We start from the raw sequence: 17,501 nt of genomic DNA on the forward strand, positions 1-17,501 counted from the left end.
GTTTTTCTAAATCACCAATTAGTTTGTAATGTAAATGAAAAAATTCAACGACCGACATGTCATGTGAACTTCAAACACATTATCCGAACTTCAAATAAATAAATAAAAGGATCATCTTCTAATTGTGTAAGATGATCGGCTAAGACGCGTGATAAACACCGCCACAACTTTTGCTGAACGGTCTAGACTCTCAACGAAGATATCCAATTAATTACTATGATGAAATCCACTTGAACTTGGACTTCAAAGTCGTACACGTACACACTTGGTCTACTAGTGGAAACTCTATGAGTTGACTGTCAATATAAAATTAGAAATAGTGATGTGTGGTCGAATCTTTTGCCGAATATAGGAAAATTTTGAAATAAGGATACCACAGCTCACCTTCGTTAAGATGTTTTATTTTTGTGAATCGTATATGCTTCATCATCAAGTTGTAGTGTAATGATGACGCAAATAAATTAAACAAGACAAAACATAAGAAACAAAATCGTAGATAGACAGATTTTGTTATCTACGTGCGATTCTGTTGGTCGCTAAAATGAAATAGACAGATATTGAAAGAGTACACCTAAGATATACAAAAGTCAATATAATAAACTTTCTTTTTTTGAGATTTCAACAACGGCCGGTGAGTCGGTGAGTGTCCGAAAGCCGGCTTCACCGACCTTCTCTCATTTCAGTCTTTGCGGCCTTATTATTTACTCTTCACCGTTACTCTCGATTCCATTTTTCAAACCGGTTTAGAGACACCAAGAAAATTTAAGATGTATCACAATTGATATTCCTGATTTGCTACATTATCATTGTTTGTTTATGCACTTGTTGTAATTCCCTCCGGTTTCTTCTGGTAAGCAGCCTCTAAGCATTCTTTAGCTCTATGGACCTTTGATTGGAGATAAAAGCTTCCGTTTTTTGCATTGCGCTCGAACAAGTTGTCGTATTTCTGCAACATAACATACAATGTTAATACTCAAAGAATGACAATTTTTACTTCCAATAAAACAAAAGGCAATGCGAAGAGAGACAGACCTGTAGAACCTCGTCCCAAGATGATCTCTCGGTTACGCCAAGAATCTGTCTTTTGCTTCTGGTTCACTTATTATCCCTCTGCTTCCTCTCTTAACATTCTGCATTGCCTCATGCGCAGCCCCCGATTTTGATGCATCTGTGATCATTATTTCAATCAATGTTATGACTTACAAAAAATTATGTTACCCTTTACTATCGCTGCAGAGCTGTAAACTATCAAATTCGCAAGAAGTCTCGTAGCCTGCACAACAACAACAAAAATTAGCCATAACATATTTACTATCTGGGAAGATACATAAACAAAGGTATTCCCTTTATGCAACAATTTTTATGCTCAACTTGATAAGCAACCAAGGTCACGAAGACGACACAGATTTCTCAATCTTTTCGGGTCGATTATACCTTTTTAACTTTAAAAAATTTTCTAATAAGAAATTTCAATAATTGTAATTAGCACTGAGGATACTTAAATATCATAGTAAATAAAACTGTTAGAAAAATGTGGTATTTTGAAACTGAATAAACAATCGGCCGGAAAAAGTATATACCATCGCTAAAATATTAATCAGGCCGACGATTGAAAGCAATAGACACAAGTAATCCCTCTTTCAACACTCTTTAGCTTACCACCTGAAATTTAAGTACGGATCAAGATATCTCGTAACAAAAATGCTAAAGAAAACGTGAAGTAGAATCCGAAACAGGGACAGCTCGATTGTATGAAGATAATCGAATCCAGAAACTTACCAGGAGATAGCAGACGATGAATCAGAGACAAGTCGAGAATTAGGGAATTCTACGTTCCTACGCGGTGGCGGAGTTTCAATAGAACCATAACCGACGTCGGTAGGTAAATTGGGCCTCCGTGTTTTAAATTTAGGCCCACTATTATTTTAATGTGGATATTCGGAAACAGCCCCCGTTGTTTAAAGAGATTCGTTGTTTGGCCCCATATCTTTCATTTTTCGTTGATACTGATCATTTTCTTCTCTACCGCCTTCAAAAAAGAGGGAGAGCGCGGTTATGAATAGATACGTGTCAATCTCTCGTGCTACTTGATTTTGTCAAATTTTGTTGTTGTTTTTCATGCCAAATTCAGCAGTTTCCTCTATTTTTATAAGAAGCCTTTTTCCAATCATCGACTCACTTGTATTGATCTTTCAAGTCCAACCATTTTCACGGATTTCGTTTATCTTAGGGCCTTAGACATGAGGACCATTCTACTTTTAAGCCAAAGTCGAAGGTTCACACTAACTATGGTTTTTTTGTTTTTGTTTATTCATCCCGGGAAAATCCCAAACGGGTAATGCACACATGGTGTTTGAAAGAATTCCCCAATGCTTAAAAATTGGGTCTCTTTTCCACCCAGGCTTGTTACGTGGCTCTCACGTGATAGAGGCCAGCGTCTTCTTTACGCTTCTTCTGTTACACTCGTTTGTTTCTCCCGCTTCTTCTCGTAAACACATTTCTCTCTGAACAAAAAAAAACTCTCGAGACCCAAGAAAGCCGCAAGAATCTTTTGAGAATCGTTTTCTATAATGGTGACTACTTTCCTTGAAGATGTCGAGGGCATGGAACTCTACCGAAAGGCTCAAGCTTTCTTCCGTAATGGTGATTACAACAAGGCCTTAGAGATGCTTGACGATTTGATTTCAGTCCATAGCGAAGACAGGAACTCGTGGCTTCTTCATATCGAACAAGGTCAAGTATTTTTAGAACTAGCGGGAAAAGCGCAGAAAACTGATATGGAGGTCGTATACTTGTTGGGTGCTGTAGGATGCTTCTCGGAAGATGTGAAGATATCAGGACCTTGTGCAAATGCACTCTACAAACTGGCCAGAGTTCTTGGGTCAGTATTTTACTTCAAGAATTGCGTGTGCAAAGCAAAACAAGGTTTATCTGTTCCTCACCCAGATGCCTCGGATCCTGCTAGTCAAGTGCTAAAGGAAATACTAAGCGCCTTAGATACGAAAGGGCTGGAGTGCTTAATTCAAAATGCAGAGACCATGATTGCTTATTCCATGACTAGTTCTATAAAAAAGTGCGAGCTGAAAGTTTGGGAGCCGAAGAAAAGTCCGGACCCGCCTGAGGCTGCTGTGAAAGGATTGAGGTCGTATTGGATGGGTTTGGATGTTAAGATCAAAAGGGATTTCATGAAAGTAAACATTGCAAAGCTTAGAAATTTTTTCGAGGGAGTGCATAAAAGAAAGGCATTAGATGCTTTGGACCAAGTTCTCGCTTCTGCCAAGAAAGACGGAAAATGGACATTCTGGATGTGTCGAACTATCTGTTCGATGAAGTTTTCTAGTGCTGAAGAATGTAAGACTCATCTTGAAGAACAACATGCTGCAGATTCTAAACCTTCTTTAGAAAATTGTATGGTCAAGAGGATAGGAAAAGACTGGGCTCGTAAGATATCGGCTGAGGTTTGGGAACCAGTTGATACAGCTGCTGCCGTTGAAATGATCAAAAATCAGCTCGCAGATGTGATAGCGTTCACATCAAAATCTAAGAATGGATGGTCCAAAGAATGGCCTTTAGCTGCCGATGAAGATCGCAGTAATTTACTCAAGGAAATCCGTTTGCTCCTTGTTAAGTTTTGTGACCATCAAATTCTCTCCTGCAGCATTCGAGACTGGCTGATGCGAATTCCACTTGAGCATCTTGGGAAACTTGAAGTTTCCAGACAGAGTCTTATTGATTCTCACCTACTGAAAACACCTCAGAGCATCTGTTTTTTGGATCTTCATGGATTATATAAAATCCTAAACTTTCTAAACGTCGTCGAGTGTGAAAGGGAGGATGGTACAGAGCTGGTTTGCAGAGCAGTGGACAGTTTCTTGGGTCGTACTCAATGTAAAGAAACGATCGACTTTGATCCTCAGTTCTCATTTGTACTTCTTGATAAAAGACTGTTGAAAAGAAGTAAGGCTCCATTCGATGATGAAGGGAAAATCAAGTTTTTGGATCCCAGTGTTCACTACGCCAAGGCAGATGCTCAGGGAGATGATATCATATCCTGGTTAGTTGACTACTCTTCAGTCGATAAAAGCTTTCCCAAACCTATCAGGGAACACAATCTCGATATCTGGGTGGCGGTTTTGAGAGCTGTTCAGCTCACATGTACAGCATTGGGAACCGGATATGAAAATAAAAGGCAGGTCTTAGATTATGAAGCAGCTTTTACTGTCGTGGAGAACTTGTGTATGAGAGAGGATGAAAGAAGAATGAATCTTCCGGAAGATCAATGGAACAGCTATGCATCTCTTCTATGTGATAGATGTGAAGAGATAGTCCCCGGAAATTCCCTCTTTACGAAATTATTCTTGTGTGCAGTACGAGATGTTTTCGAACAAGCATCTTATCCGACAGTTGACTACCCCGACTTAGAAGATTGCCTGGATCTTATACGTAAGCGTAAAAGTCTCAGCGACAATATAGTGCGGAAATCAATAGATCATCTGAAAGCAGTGGTCACCTACAAGGTTCATTTCATGATTTGAATATTCATTAACAACAAAATAACATAAAACTGTCCGTCTAAAAGTATCTACATGGCTTGCAGGTTTTGCGAATCGATTCAAATATATTGCTGATTGATAATTCAAGGATTAGATTGCTAAACAGCCTCACGGGACTTTCTTTTTTTGACAACCGCTCTTACATGCTTCAACTGCTGAAACCATTCTTGCTGGTTGGTTTGAAACTTTGGTTATATACAGAGAGATTCATTTTCCGTCTGAATTGGTATTTGAACTGTTTCTTATATGTTTTCTTGTCTCGTCTCATCTAGAATGAAATTGTAAATATGGAATCCAAAGCCAAGTCAGATGCAGCAGAAGCAGATCTTTTACGCGACGAGGAGAAGAAGTCACAGATAAAGAAGAAGAAGAAAAAAACTAAAAGCATCGAGGTCTTTGAAGTTCTAAATTCACTATTTGCGTCTCTGATTTTTTCGGTTAATCGATTGTAAGAATGAATGGTCTTCATGTCGCAACAGAAAACTTCAACGAGCATGTCTAGTCCCCTTGATAAGATTGTTGAACAGTAAGGACCTCAAGGGCCCTTTTTTGCCTGTTTATAAATTGTTTTCGGGTTTTCTCTGAGCAAACTTGTATCTACATTTCCAGTGAACCTTCTGTCAACCTTACACCGGAGGAAGATTCTATGGAACCAGAAGATGGTCGATTGGAAATTTCATCCAACACTGACATTCAAGTGGAAGCTACTAAAGTTGACGGTAGTTGTATAAAGGCTTCTCAATTGAAGAATAATTTGAATTGTTTTTTTATTTTATTTTATTCTTAGTTCTTATTTTCTTTCATTGGCCATCTTCAAGATATGCAAAACATGCCTGGAGAAGATTCAATGTCGGTAAATTTGGAGTCAATGCTTGGAGGAGCTGCAGCCAGATACAATCCAGCTCTTGACATGACTGTAAAGGTAAAGCCAGTTACCCCCCCCCCCCCCCCAAAAAAAAAAAAAAAAAAAACAAGATTCAGTACCTAAACTGTCATATTCTGAGTCAGCTGATCCCATATCTTTTTACCTCCTTATTCGCTTTGATAAGTTCACAAAAACGTCGTATTGCAGGCCCTCTTGAACATTAACGTTCTTGAAGAAGATTTAAAACACATTGAGCAATCATTTCATGACGACATGGAAGAACAAGTTCCCTGTGCGCTACAAAATTTATTTACTGCTGTTGTGTCAGGGGAAATAAAAACTGAGGGAGTCTACAGTGTCATCTTGAGCGACTTACTTGCTTCTTTAGAAGTTCTTTCCATGGTTCGTGTGAAGAACATAAACTTCCAAGGATGGTATTATTATTTTCTTGTCAATAAGCTCAAGAGTTTTTTTTCACTCTTTCCAGTCGAGTGATGCTGCTGAGGTACTTGTAAACATCCTTGAGTTGTCGCATTGCTGGAGAAATTCAGAAAAAGAAAGCTTGGTGACGCGCCTTTTTACGTTGGAGGAAAATGAAGGAATGAGTTGTAGAAAATGTAGAAGGAAGTCAAATTATCCAGAGCAGAGTTCTTATGGCATTGTTATGGCTGCAGATTCAATCAGAGACCTGAAGGTATGTTTCATTTACTATCCTTTTTGTCATTCCGACAGAAACTTGTATGTGCCTTTATAAAGTTGTTTCTGTGCTTATATATATGCAGTGTACTTTTGGGAATATAAAGTTTGTGGATATCCTTAAGGTAATGCGCATGGACTATAAAATGTTATGTGACATTAAAACAGGAGGCTGTGGAAAGACAAACTTTGTTCATCGCATTATAAGTAGATGCCCACCTATCTTCACAATCGGTAAGTTTTGATCACCGTGATTGTGATCTCATTGTACTCATTTCAATTATTATGATTATAATAAATAATGTTGGTGTTTGGTGGGGCTTGCATCATTAGTGTTAGAATGGGAGAAGAGTGATAATGAAAAAGAAATAACTGAAACCACGAAGGCTTTGGAGTGGGAGATAGATATCAGCAGGCTTTACGAAGGCTTAGAACCAAACACCAAATATCGGCTTGTGTCAATGGTAAAGTTCTGAAAGCAGGGTCGCAAATGTTTCCGTTGTTGGTCTTCTGTATTACAGTCTCAGTATATGGGGGATGTGATGCAGGTTGGTTGTGATGAAGCAGGCGAACACATTTGCATAGCTCATGAAAAGAACCGGTGGGTCAGTCTCAGACATCGTGAGTCTTTAGCAAGAGAGGTAAGAGACGAAACAGTTGCCTTTGTCTTCCTTGACTTGAATGTGAATTTAGATAGAGGCCAGACATTGTTAATATATATGTATGGTGATGCCATAGGATGTTGGTGACTGGAAGAGTGTGGTCCGATTCTGTGAAGAAAGGAAGTGTCGACTAGTGATTCTGCTTTATGAAGCTGCCGGAATGATGGCCTAACAAGTGACAAAACTGTATAGATATGGAAACCTAGAATTGTTTTAGAAAAGAGTGACATGTTCCAGTTCGAAAGAAGTGTTCTTTGTTCTATAATATGAATGTAAAATACCTTTTGGAGTTTGAATAGTCTCTCGGCTTGGCTTGGGTGACCTTGGAAACTACACATGTTCATCTAAAGCAGAATCACTTCCGGATCAAGTAAACTTTATGTGTCTTCAGTCTATTTAGGAATCATGCACAACTTGATCTTCTCAATAAACACCAAACTCATTGAAGTGCAACTAATGACATAATAAAAGAGTACTTGTAAAGTCAAGTAAACATCTTATGGAGATTGCATATCTAAAAACAGTTACAGCAGTGCTTAAGTGAGAGGAGAATTAGAAGGGTTTGTCGATTGGTTTCTTCTTGAATATGGCTTCCCAAGCCAAAGACGGGAATGAAGCCTTTTTTTCCATGAACTCCTTGACAGCCTTCAAATTAACAGCAAACCCTTTTTGGTTTAAGGTGTCAATAGCCGACTGGGCTTGTTCGACGCCCTTTTCTCTGCACAAGGCATCAACCAATCCAACGAAAGTGGAGACGTTGGGAGAGTGACCAGACTCAAGCATCTCACCACAGAAATCAACAGCATCGTCTAACATGTTGCAATTGCACAATCCCTGAACCAAGACACCATAGCTGAAGGCGTTTGGGACAATCCCATTGGTCTGCATTTTCCTGAAAATCCTCTTAGCGTCTTCAATTTTATGAGCCTTGCAAAAGCCTTCAACGACAGCAGTGTAGATAACGACCTCAGGGATTGTACCCTTGTCACGCATCAACCCGAAAAGCTTCATGGCTTCCTGTACCAGCCCATCTTTGCAGAGCCCGTCAAGCATGGCGACAGCGTTAGGAATGAGACCTCCTTCCTTCATGTTCTTGAAGATCTCCTCGGAATCTTCAGGCGCCGGTAAGGGCTCCGGGCTTGTTTCCTGCTGGGGTTTTTGTTCCGTCTTCCGTGAATCGTCCTGTTTGACTCCGAGCTTGAACTGTTCTAGGAAGTCATGATCAGAAAGTTTGGCCGGTTGCGAAGGTCTAGCTGAGTTGGAACCTCTCTCCCCTCTCAAGGGTCTGTTGGGTAAAGGCTCTGGTGGGTTCTGCTGCTGTTGCTGGCTGTTGTCTCCCGTTGTTGAGACAAAGCGCGTTACGGACATCGACGGCGTCGTAACACGAATCTTCTTCGCCATCTGCCTCGCAAAAACGAAGGCTTTCGAAGAGGGCACCATTGTCATTGTGATTCCAAGGGTTTGTTTGTCGCGGATTGATCAGGGAGAGAAAGGCAGCGGCTTTAGCACGAAGCCAAAAGAGGAGACTTGAGGGGTATAGTTGTCATTTGACTGTGTAAGACAATACAGTACAGTGTATATGAGAAAACGCATCTTCCATCTCTATCTCTGCGGATAAGCTTCAAGCTTCTCACCCTCGATTCAATTGAATAGGCGAAAAGGCTCTTGTTGTGCAAGGTATTCATCATTCCTCTCTATTTCCTTGTTCAAGCTTGAATCATAGACCCTCGCTGATACAAAAATTGTCTTTTTTTTTAATTTTTTGTTGGGTTCTCGTTGTAGTGGCGTTTATGGAGGTCACAAATACCAGCAGTATCATGTGGTTCTTCATGGACAAAGGTTTCGATAAAACAAGTATCGACAAGATGTTGAGAAAGTGCAAGCAGTTGGAGAAGGCGCAAAGCGATGTTGCATCTGAAAACTGGGACTACCTGAGAAACATTGTTGGTATCCAAGAGAGAAAACTCCCTTACATCATCTCCAAATGCCCCAAAATCCTCACTTTACGTCTCGATGAGAGGCTCATCCCCATGGTCGAGTGCCTCTCCTCGCTTGGAAGGAAGCCTCGGGAAGTTGCTTCCGCCATTACCAAGTTTCCTCCCATACTCTCTCATAGCGTCGAGGAGAAACTCTGTCCTCTTCTTGCTTTCTTTCAAGCATTGGGTGTGCCTGAGACTCAACTTGGCAAAATGATACTCTTTAACCCGAGGCTTATCAGCTACAGCATCGACAGTAAGCTGACGGTGATCGTCAGCTTTCTTGCTAGTCTTGGCCTTGACCAAGATGGGATGATTGGGAAAGTTCTGGTGAAGCACCCATTTCTTATGGGGTATAGTGTTGATAAAAGGTTGCGGCCTACCACTGAATTCTTGAAATCATCCGTTGGTCTGAGAGAGGATGGCATTCAGTCAGTGGTCATGAATTTTCCACAGGTTGTGTGCAGAGACGTGAACAAGATCCTCAAACCAAACTATGATTATCTGAGGGAGTGTGGGTTTGGAGATGGGCAGATTGCAGCCATGGTGACTGGTTATCCACCAATTTTGATAAAGAGTATCAAGAATTCACTAGAACCTAGGATCAGATTCCTAGTGGAGGTGATGGGAAGAAGCATGGATGAAGTGGCTACTTACCCTGAGTTCTTTCAGCATGGATTGAAGAAGAAGGTGGAATCACGGCATAAACTTGTCAAAAAGAACAAAATGGACTGCAGCCTTAGAGAAATGCTGGACTGTAACACAAGGAAATTCCATGAGAAGTTTGGCTTTTCCGACGTAACTACATCCTGTGCAAACTTCTAGCTTTAGATCTCTCTAGTTTTCCTTCACTGCATCTATGTAAGCTATATTCAGCTCGTGCCATTTCTGGAACAAGCTTTAGGAGTGTTATCACCAAATGTGATATCAATGGAGTGTTTTTTTGTACTTTTTTCACTCTTTTCAGTCGAATGTTGCTGCTGAGGTACTTGTAAACATCCTTGAGTTGTGGCATTGCTGGAAAATTTCAGAAATAGAAAGCTTGGTGACTCCTCGATGGGGGAAAATGAAAGAATGAGTTGTAGAAAATGCAGAAGGAAGTCAAATTATCCAGAGCAAAGTTCTTATGGCATTATGGCTGCAGATTCAATCAGAGACCTGAAGGTATTGTGGGTCAATCTCAGACCTTAGCAAGAGAGGTAAGAGACGAAACAGCTGCCTTTGTCTTCCTTGAGTTGAATTGTGAATTTAGATAGAGGCCAGACATTGTTAATATATGTGTGGTGATGCCATATGATGTTGGTGACTGGAAGAGTGTGGTCGGATTCTGTGAAGAAAGGAAGATTCGGTTACTGATTCTGCTTTATGAAGCTGCCGGAAGGATGGCCTAACGAGTGATAAAGTTGTATAGATATGGAAACCTAAAATTGATGTATAAAGGGATCCATGTATAAAACAGTGACATATTCCAGTTCGAAAGAAGTGTTCTTTGTTCTATAATATGAAATGTAAAATACTTCTGGAATTTGAATCAAGTCGCTTGGCTTGGCTTGGGTGCCCTTGGAACACATGTTCATCTACACAAAGATGTTTTTTCTTAAGCTTCGAAGAAGTAAAAGTAGTACGTACAGTAGCTGGTTACTTTAAGGGTGACTAAAATATTTCTGAAGATAAATCGTCTTCTTTATAGAACAAGTATTGAAAATTACAAGCATATCAAGAGTCAAGTTGTCTAGTCATGCTCAACTTGATCTTCTCAATAACAACCAAAGTCATCGAAGTACAACTAATGACATATTAAAAGAGTAGTGGTAAAGATTTTAAGCAATAATGAAGCTACTGGATCAGGCTGTTTATTTTGCATAGTGAAGATATATTCTAAGGTGATGCGTGTAAACTTGTGCTTGCTTTACTTACCTCCTAATAACTGTTCTAGCAGAAGGTGACACACCAAGTGGGATCAAAGCATCACGACGCGCCATTTGAGAACTTAACCTTGTTTGGTTCCTAGTCCTTGGTCGATTGTACACCAATGGCTTCTGCTTCGTCTCTGCTTGTATGATGAGCTCTTTGGGTCCCATTGGACTCTCTGGTTCTTGTTGCTTTCTTCTTTTGCTCAGTAGATCCCAAAGTAGTTTCTCTTCGTTTTCTCGGCTTCCCTCTATGCCTTTACGCTACATGGACAAAAAAAGGGTGAAGAAACCTTTTAGTGTTTAGCTAAACATTGAGCTTTACAAACAAAAAGCTGATTTCGAAATTACCTTTCCGTTAATGGAATGTTCTGCTTGCTTCTTCTGACTTGAGGGTAGAAGAGACCTGGCAGGTCTTGTCATTCTCTGAACTTGATCTTCAGCTTTTTTCAGCCTTGATAAAGCCTCGATCTTTGTCTCTTCTGCTAGTCTAATCCTTTCTCTAGCGTCTTGCAGCTCCCTTCTTGTATCTGCGTTTGCTCTCTCCATCTCATTCACTACATTCATCAGTTGTACACAAGGGCCAAGCTTTATTTCAGATGCCAAGTTTCCTACGTACTTGGTCATCGGCTTACACATATTCTTTGCTAAAGCCTGCATGAGATCATTAACACCACTATCTACGGAACCAAGCACCTCGTTGATGTTATTAAATAGGACACGAAGGAGCTTCACTGTGACAGGGAAAGTGTCATTGTTTTGGCTGTGAACCGAGCTTAGGTAATAAAGAGATTTCTGGATGAATTCTTGGAAGAAGTTTCTGCGATCGTCAATCATCTCAAGAATGTCTTCCCGATGTGAATTCACTTGTGTTTCAATGTGCCTAAGCATAAGGATTAGCTGTCGAAGTTGCCCCTTATGCTTGTGCAAGATCTCTTTCCCTGCTGATTCGGCTTTAGCAGCGTAGTTTTCTTCCTACAGAATTAGAATACTGCAAGTGAACTTTTGGGGAACAAATCCACTTGGAGTAGACGATATTATCTATCAACTGCGAGTTCAAAATCCATATATAAGTAGATATTGTTTGTCAAACCGCTTGTGAGGCCATTAACAAATCATAACATCAGAACCATACCAATTGGTTCGGAATCAAACTATTGCAGAACTAAGTAAAAGATATAATACGGAATCACCAGAAGGAAACTTGACTAGACACATGACAGCATCAGAATAATATCGATTGGTTCGAATTCAGTCTATAACACAATTAGGAATACTAAGCAAGCAATCATTCAGAATCAAGCTTTGCGAGGAAACATCACAGTTTCAAAATCAATATTGCGTCCAATCTATAGCAGCATCACAGGCATACATATCATCACAATGACAGTTGACTAGACAAATTACAGTTTCAGAATCATACTCATTGGTTCGCATTCATTCCATATCAGACCTAGGCATACACATGTTATAAGAATCATATGTATATTACCTTTGAACGGCGAATTTGATTGTTCAAATCACCAGACCGAGATCCATTTTGGGCAGTATCCATATGATATCTTTCCTGTTGAAAAAAAAAATGAACTGAATTTTATTTTGAAAATAGATGCATGATTCTATGAGAACGTGATTAAATTAACGTACAGTATTGAAGATAAACGTGGAGAGTCTCCCTTCGCTCTCCATCTCCGACGTTTTTAGCCCAACTAGCTTCATCAAAGGGATCGCCAAAGAATCGAAAACTTCCCCTGCCTTTAGAATACGAAAATCTGCCTCAAATTCGTTGCTACTCTCCGAATCGCTCAAATCAAGCTTGAATCTACTCAATAAACGAATCTACCAAACCAGTGAATACGACAACCTCACTCAAATTCGTTGAAACTCACGAAGTCGTTCAATTGAAGCTTAAATCTACCTAGAAATCAAATCTATCAAATAAGAGGATTCTAGGATGTATGTTTTACTTCGACAAGGCCAAAAGCGATCTGCGATTGGAGTTGCTGGTACGCCATTTTCACTTTCTTGTTGCGATCGACCAGCGTCGCGAGCTTATCTCGGAGATCAGGCGCGGCATCTGCTAGAGTACTTTTCTCCGCCATGAATTTCGCTGGAGATGCGTGAAATCTTCGTGGGTATAACACTCTTGGCGGGAACTCCATTGTAGGGTCGGAAGAAAAACGATTCGATTTTCAAACTGTCAATTCTATTTGTTTTCTTCATTCGTTTCGAATTTCAAACAGTCGTCGTAAAGGAAAGCGCCATAAACTGACGTGGTGCATTATCATTGGTTAATAGCATTGGGTATACGGATACATGCGTAACCCCTGGATCATTGGGCTTTAATTCTCCATGAAGAAATGCAAAGTGGGTCAAGTCTCTCAAAGTGCACCTTTTTCTTCCGTTCCCAGCAAAACAAAACAATGAGAGAAGTTAAACAAGCACATCGTATCCATTTTCTTTTTATCTCGAACCAGCACGGCCCATTATTGACGAACACAAAAAGGTTTCCAACATCAAAAGATGTATTAATAAATATTTTTTTTTGACGTATTAAAATATTATATAAAACCTGAAGTTTTTTGTTCACTTTTTTCTGGCATTGTTTTCTCGTAGCACCCTAACATTTCTTATGATTTCTTTCTCGTCGGACAAGTGTTTACGAATGGGCACTTTCATTTCTAAAATCGAATGTATTCGAGTGCCTGGAATGACTAATTTGGTAAAAATTCGCTTAACGTAATGATAAATCTGCAAGTATAACAAACTAGCCAAAACCGTTGACAAATATAAAAGAGACAACTTCGCTAAAAGGATTAGAGCATATTAAAAGACTAATAATTAAAAGAAAATTGAAGACAAACAATTAATTAAGATAACGAACAAACTAAACCACAACAGCCCAATCAAATTAATATCGCAACTCTTCGCTGCCGCCACCACCGCGTCCAGACGCCGACGATCCCGTACAGCTAATACCGCCAACCAAAGCAGCAGCCGCAGCAACCGCATTGTTCCGCTCCAAATGGCAGAGCTGACGCAGCTTAGTGGGAACATACCAAATTGAGAGACGAGGATGAGCGTTAAAAACGGCGTCTATATCCCAGCCATGACGACAAGCGATATTGACAAGTGGCTTGTAACAAGCCTGACGCCACGAGCCAACGTTCTCGCCGCGTTCTTTGAACGCTCTCCGAAGAGCGTTTGAAGCGTCTTCGTCAAGGCAGTGAAGAGCGTAGCAGTGGACGTAATGTCGCATTTTTGGCTTGTTTATGTAACTCGCTCCCGATTTTTTTGCGTACCTGAACACTTGGTTCGTCACCTATTTACATTTTTTCCAAAATGTAAAAATCAGTATTTAAAAAATCAAACAATTATTTTAAATTATATGGGATATGACTAGAAAAAAAATAACTGAACGTCGGAATTCTTAAACCAGCTCTGAACCTCTTTGATAGGGAATAAAATTGATTAAAAAAAATTGTTAGGTCAGAACTAAATATCTATTTTTACTTAAATCCTAACCAAAGGAAGTCAGCTCTAATTCAGTTAAAAAGAAAATTTCCAAACAAAAGTATCCAAAGAACTGATTGTCCACCATGATGAAAAAAAAAAACATATCGTAAGTTAGGATAATCTTTGTTAGTGGAGACAGCCTACAAAATAAAAAAGATTTATAATTTATATAGTGGAATTAAAGAGAAAAAAAAAGCTGAGAAAGAAAATAAGACTTTTATTCGCTTAAGTTTTCTGTAAACCTCAGATTTGAATAACGTGCGTCTGTACAAGCAATGGCACAGAGCTCATGGATTCTGTACTATCGTCACAAGAGGTAAGGAGACCCTTTATTACCCGCTGAGCAATAGCCTGTTTCTCTATATATGTATATATATAGACACATGATGAGTATTGATATATACATACACAACAATTATCCCTATCAATTGTCTTGTATAACAATATCTGTATATGCATGCAAAAAATTGTATACATGGGGACAACGTATCTTACTTTCTCATGTCGTTTTAGCCAAAAACAAAAAAACGACTGTATCCTTTCCCTAACTCGACACGTCGTCGTACGGTGACTGACAAAATTTAATTTGAAATCAAACTATATTTATTCTGAAGACAGGATGAAAACAAAAAGAAAAAATAATAATAATAAGTCAGAACCTATAGTTTTTGCCAGACATAGCAAAGAAAAACAAAAATCATATTGAAAACCCTGATCTCGTGACTTGTCAAATTTCCTTTATAACAGCTGTCCATGATTATGGGTATGGTTTCCCTACCATACCTCATAAATTCCGACACCAATTTTATTTTTCTTTTTTGATTTTTGTATGACTTATATAGATCTTATAAGATTAATATTAAATGGACGGTATTAGGATAAAATCTCCAAAGATAAAAAAAAAAAAAAAGATACCTTGGTGGGACATTTCTCGCCACGGTCTTTAGCAATTGTCTGGACCTGAAGAAGGAACTCGCGGCATTGTTCGTACAAGTGGAAAAGATAATCCAAACCGTTCTTTTTGCCACGTGCCACTTCCCCAGGCTCCGTTACAATAAACGGATGCTCCCTCTGTCTCTCCATCCCCAACCCACCACCTCCGTTGCCGGTATCCATCCCGTCGTCATCCTCACCTTCGTTTCCGTCATCATCGGTTTCCACTGACGTCACCATCGGTTTCTTTCTACGCCTCTGCTGTTGCTTCTTCATTTTTGCTTGTCCTGCTTCCCAATAACCTCCTCCGCCGTTGTTCCCCGCCGCGTCGTTCTGATCTTGCTGCTGCACCGGCTCCTCTGATAACCCTGTCCAATCATCTACGTATTGCATTGTCACAATAACAAAAATAAGTTTCTATAGATTTAATTAGAGTCCTATAGTCTTTAAAAATTTCTATACAGGATATTAATCCTCGTACTTCTTGCGACAGGACTAATAGATAAAAACCAGACTACAAGTCTATACAGAATAGCTCTCTACTATACAAGTATATGTGAGTTATTCAAAATATTTGTTAACATCAATGAGTTTCTCTATTATTTGTAAGCGTATAGCCTCCAAATAATTTCAATTTTAATTCCAAACACAAACATAATTCGCAACTCACATACATGTATAAATGATTGCCAGTATGTGCTTGGGAAGATTCATTAATCATTATCTAATAGTCACGTGAACACTGATATATTTTTTTTGATATATATGATGTTCGTTGAATAAATGATATGATATTCGTCAAAGGGATTAACAATACGTATGTAAAACGTCATGTACCTTCTTGGGAGAGAGCATCAAGAGCGTGATGAGTGCCGGAATCACCTGCGGCGGAGAGTAGCAAATGACGGCGTCTAGAAGATTCCTCCTCTTCCTCTTCTTGCAATCGTCTCCGTTCAGCTCTAACGGCAGCTTTGATACCGTACCGCTCACCAACGAGAAGCTCCCAACGAAAGATATGGGAGAGGCTATTCATCATATCCTCAAGCTCATCGTCTTTCATCCCCAAAAGCGTACTCGCCGTAAAACCTAACTCAGCTATCTTCGCCGCCGTGTAAAAACGTATTCCGTATGCGCCGAACAAACCCTCTAAGCCACCAAGTCTCATCCCAAACGCCGCCGTCTGCGGTGTAACCGGAGATTGCTGCGGTGGAGGAGGAACCGGAGGTGGTGGTTGAACCATTGCCCTCGTTGGGTTCCATCGGAATAGTCCATTCGTGAAACCTTCAGGATCCATAATCTCTCTCTCTCTCTCACTTTCTTTTTCTCTTTCTTTTTTCTCTGTGAGCAGATTGCTTTATTGTAAAAATGACCAGTCGAGCAACTTCTATATATACAACAGTAAAGAATCTAGAAAATAAATACTAGGTTTTCAAAATATTCTTTTTTTATATCGTTGTTTTTGCAATAAAGCGCGTATGCATGTGTAAGTAATTTATAAAGAAGATATGTGTCTTGCTGGGAAATTGACAGTTGTGACTAAACAAGTCGTGCTTTTTCTTTCATCGACATTCTTTCTCTATTTTCCAATCATGACGATATGTAATTTGACACGTAAGATTATAAAATGATTAGGGATTTTACTGTGATGATCTCCTCTTTTTTTTTGTCATCTCATAAATTATTAACCCTCAAAATAAAGCCAGGGTGAAATATATACATAGTAGTCGAGAAATTAATATAAGTACCTCAGAACCTCAAAACCAATAAATAACAGCACAAATATTAAAAGGCAAGCAGTCAAGTAATAATAAAATGATACTCTAACTTAAAACTATCTAGTATCTAGCAACTAAAACAGAAGAACCAGCCCTGACAAAAAAAATTAAGATAAGCGAAGATAACCTAAAGAAACAGATAGAACAGTCAAACAAAATTCTATGATTGTTTACTGTAATGATTCTCTTATTGATCTAACTGTTATATTTAATATTCCGCATCAGCTAATTAAGTTTTTAAAATTTTGACTTTTGATTTATCTCTTTAAAATTTGGCAATATTGTGTAAATACGTTATAGTTGTAAATAATTATTCGTAGAAGTAATATGTATTGACATTTTCATGTAATGTCATTCACTTAACTTAAATGAATCTATATAGACTATAGATTATGTTTTTGATTTTGGGAGTTGTTTTTGAACTGTCGGCTTTGTTTTTGGAGTGATCTCGATCCTTGTTGGGGTTTTGTGTAATTTGAAGTTTCAATGCTCTGTAAGAACTTTTAGATGAAATAAAAAACATCAAGGTTGCGTTTTATTTATAAATAATTATTGTATTGTAAGTTGTAATAAAATACATTTTACTTTTGTTTTGGTGGCATGTAAAAGGTTCTT

The 17,501-nt window shown here is 39.1% G+C and overlaps 5 protein-coding genes and 1 pseudogene across 7 annotated transcripts; 2 read left to right on the plus strand and 4 right to left on the minus strand.

The window, feature by feature from the left end:
• Nucleotides 1-761: 761 nt before the first annotated feature.
• Nucleotides 762-1,864, minus strand: LOC112083524 (annotated as a pseudogene).
• A 700-nt stretch (nt 1,865-2,564) lies between these two features.
• Nucleotides 2,565-6,978, plus strand: LOC18012019. Of its 2 annotated transcripts, XM_024151002.1 has the most exons (13): nt 2,571-4,517; nt 4,598-4,726; nt 4,826-4,945; nt 5,033-5,079; nt 5,163-5,275; nt 5,372-5,475; nt 5,626-5,820; nt 5,906-5,983; nt 6,040-6,112; nt 6,283-6,348; nt 6,448-6,578; nt 6,663-6,755; nt 6,853-6,978. In XM_024151002.1, exons 1-13 carry the CDS (start codon nt 2,571-2,573, stop codon nt 6,946-6,948), a joined length of 3,192 nt encoding a protein of 1,063 aa, XP_024006770.1. In that variant the 3' UTR covers nt 6,949-6,978. The 2 variants fall into 2 exon arrangements, with proteins under 2 accessions (XP_024006771.1, XP_024006770.1); XM_024151003.1 differs by having other exon boundaries at nt 2,565-4,517; nt 5,906-6,112; nt 6,201-6,348.
• Nucleotides 6,979-7,142: 164 nt separating this feature from the next.
• On the minus strand, nt 7,143-8,331 carry LOC18012084 (pentatricopeptide repeat-containing protein At4g38150). Its single transcript, XM_006394397.2, has one exon. The coding sequence runs from the start codon at nt 8,220-8,222 to the stop codon at nt 7,329-7,331; it is 894 nt and encodes a 297-aa protein (XP_006394459.2). The 5' UTR covers nt 8,223-8,331; the 3' UTR covers nt 7,143-7,328.
• Nucleotides 8,332-8,369: 38 nt separating this feature from the next.
• On the plus strand, nt 8,370-10,277 carry LOC18012064 (transcription termination factor MTERF6, chloroplastic/mitochondrial). The gene is made up of 2 exons (XM_006394398.2): nt 8,370-8,453; nt 8,559-10,277. Exon 2 carries the CDS (start codon nt 8,567-8,569, stop codon nt 9,575-9,577), a length of 1,011 nt encoding a protein of 336 aa, XP_006394460.1. The 5' UTR covers nt 8,370-8,453; nt 8,559-8,566; the 3' UTR covers nt 9,578-10,277.
• Nucleotides 10,278-10,572: 295 nt separating this feature from the next.
• On the minus strand, nt 10,573-12,824 carry LOC18012065. The gene is made up of 5 exons (XM_006394399.2): nt 12,630-12,824; nt 12,310-12,417; nt 12,155-12,229; nt 11,014-11,637; nt 10,573-10,926 (listed from the first exon to the last, which is right to left on the minus strand). The coding sequence occupies exons 1-5, from the start codon at nt 12,822-12,824 to the stop codon at nt 10,666-10,668; spliced, it is 1,263 nt and encodes a 420-aa protein (XP_006394461.1). The 3' UTR covers nt 10,573-10,665.
• Nucleotides 12,825-13,573: 749 nt separating this feature from the next.
• LOC18012066 (protein LEAFY) lies at nt 13,574-16,405 on the minus strand. 2 transcript variants are annotated; one of them, XM_006394400.1, is made up of 3 exons: nt 15,949-16,405; nt 15,094-15,479; nt 13,574-13,984 (listed from the first exon to the last, which is right to left on the minus strand). In XM_006394400.1, exons 1-3 carry the CDS (start codon nt 16,403-16,405, stop codon nt 13,574-13,576), a joined length of 1,254 nt encoding a protein of 417 aa, XP_006394462.1. The 2 variants fall into 2 exon arrangements, with proteins under 2 accessions (XP_006394462.1, XP_024007446.1); XM_024151678.1 differs by having other exon boundaries at nt 15,094-15,491.
• Between the last annotated feature and the right edge of the window lie 1,096 nt (nt 16,406-17,501).

This window comes from Eutrema salsugineum, unplaced genomic scaffold (assembly GCF_000478725.1).
Source record: "Eutrema salsugineum unplaced genomic scaffold, Eutsalg1_0 scaffold_6, whole genome shotgun sequence".
In the NCBI taxonomy this organism is placed as follows: domain Eukaryota; kingdom Viridiplantae; phylum Streptophyta; class Magnoliopsida; order Brassicales; family Brassicaceae; genus Eutrema; species Eutrema salsugineum.

Coding starts and splice junctions, on each gene's coding strand:
- LOC18012019 (XM_024151003.1), top strand. CDS start 2,571: ATGGTGACTACTTTCCTTGAAGATGTCGAGGGCATGGAACTCTACCGA. Junction 5,080..5,162: donor CTTGATAAGATTGTTGAACA/GTAAGGACCTCA, acceptor CTACATTTCCAG/TGAACCTTCTGTCAACCTTA. Junction 5,276..5,371: donor AGCTACTAAAGTTGACGGTA/GTTGTATAAAGG, acceptor GCCATCTTCAAG/ATATGCAAAACATGCCTGGA.
- LOC18012084 (XM_006394397.2), bottom strand. CDS start 8,222: ATGACAATGGTGCCCTCTTCGAAAGCCTTCGTTTTTGCGAGGCAGATG.
- LOC18012064 (XM_006394398.2), top strand. CDS start 8,567: ATGGAGGTCACAAATACCAGCAGTATCATGTGGTTCTTCATGGACAAA.
- LOC18012065 (XM_006394399.2), bottom strand. CDS start 12,824: ATGGAGTTCCCGCCAAGAGTGTTATACCCACGAAGATTTCACGCATCT. Junction 12,418..12,629: donor TCGCTTTTGGCCTTGTCGAA/GTAAAACATACA, acceptor CGTATTCTAAAG/GCAGGGGAAGTTTTCGATTC. Junction 12,230..12,309: donor CCACGTTTATCTTCAATACT/GTACGTTAATTT, acceptor TTTTTTCAACAG/GAAAGATATCATATGGATAC.
- LOC18012066 (XM_024151678.1), bottom strand. CDS start 16,405: ATGGATCCTGAAGGTTTCACGAATGGACTATTCCGATGGAACCCAACG. Junction 15,492..15,948: donor TGATGCTCTCTCCCAAGAAG/GTACATGACGTT, acceptor TGCAATACGTAG/ATGATTGGACAGGGTTATCA. Junction 13,985..15,093: donor GCGAGAAATGTCCCACCAAG/GTATCTTTTTTT, acceptor AAATGTAAATAG/GTGACGAACCAAGTGTTCAG.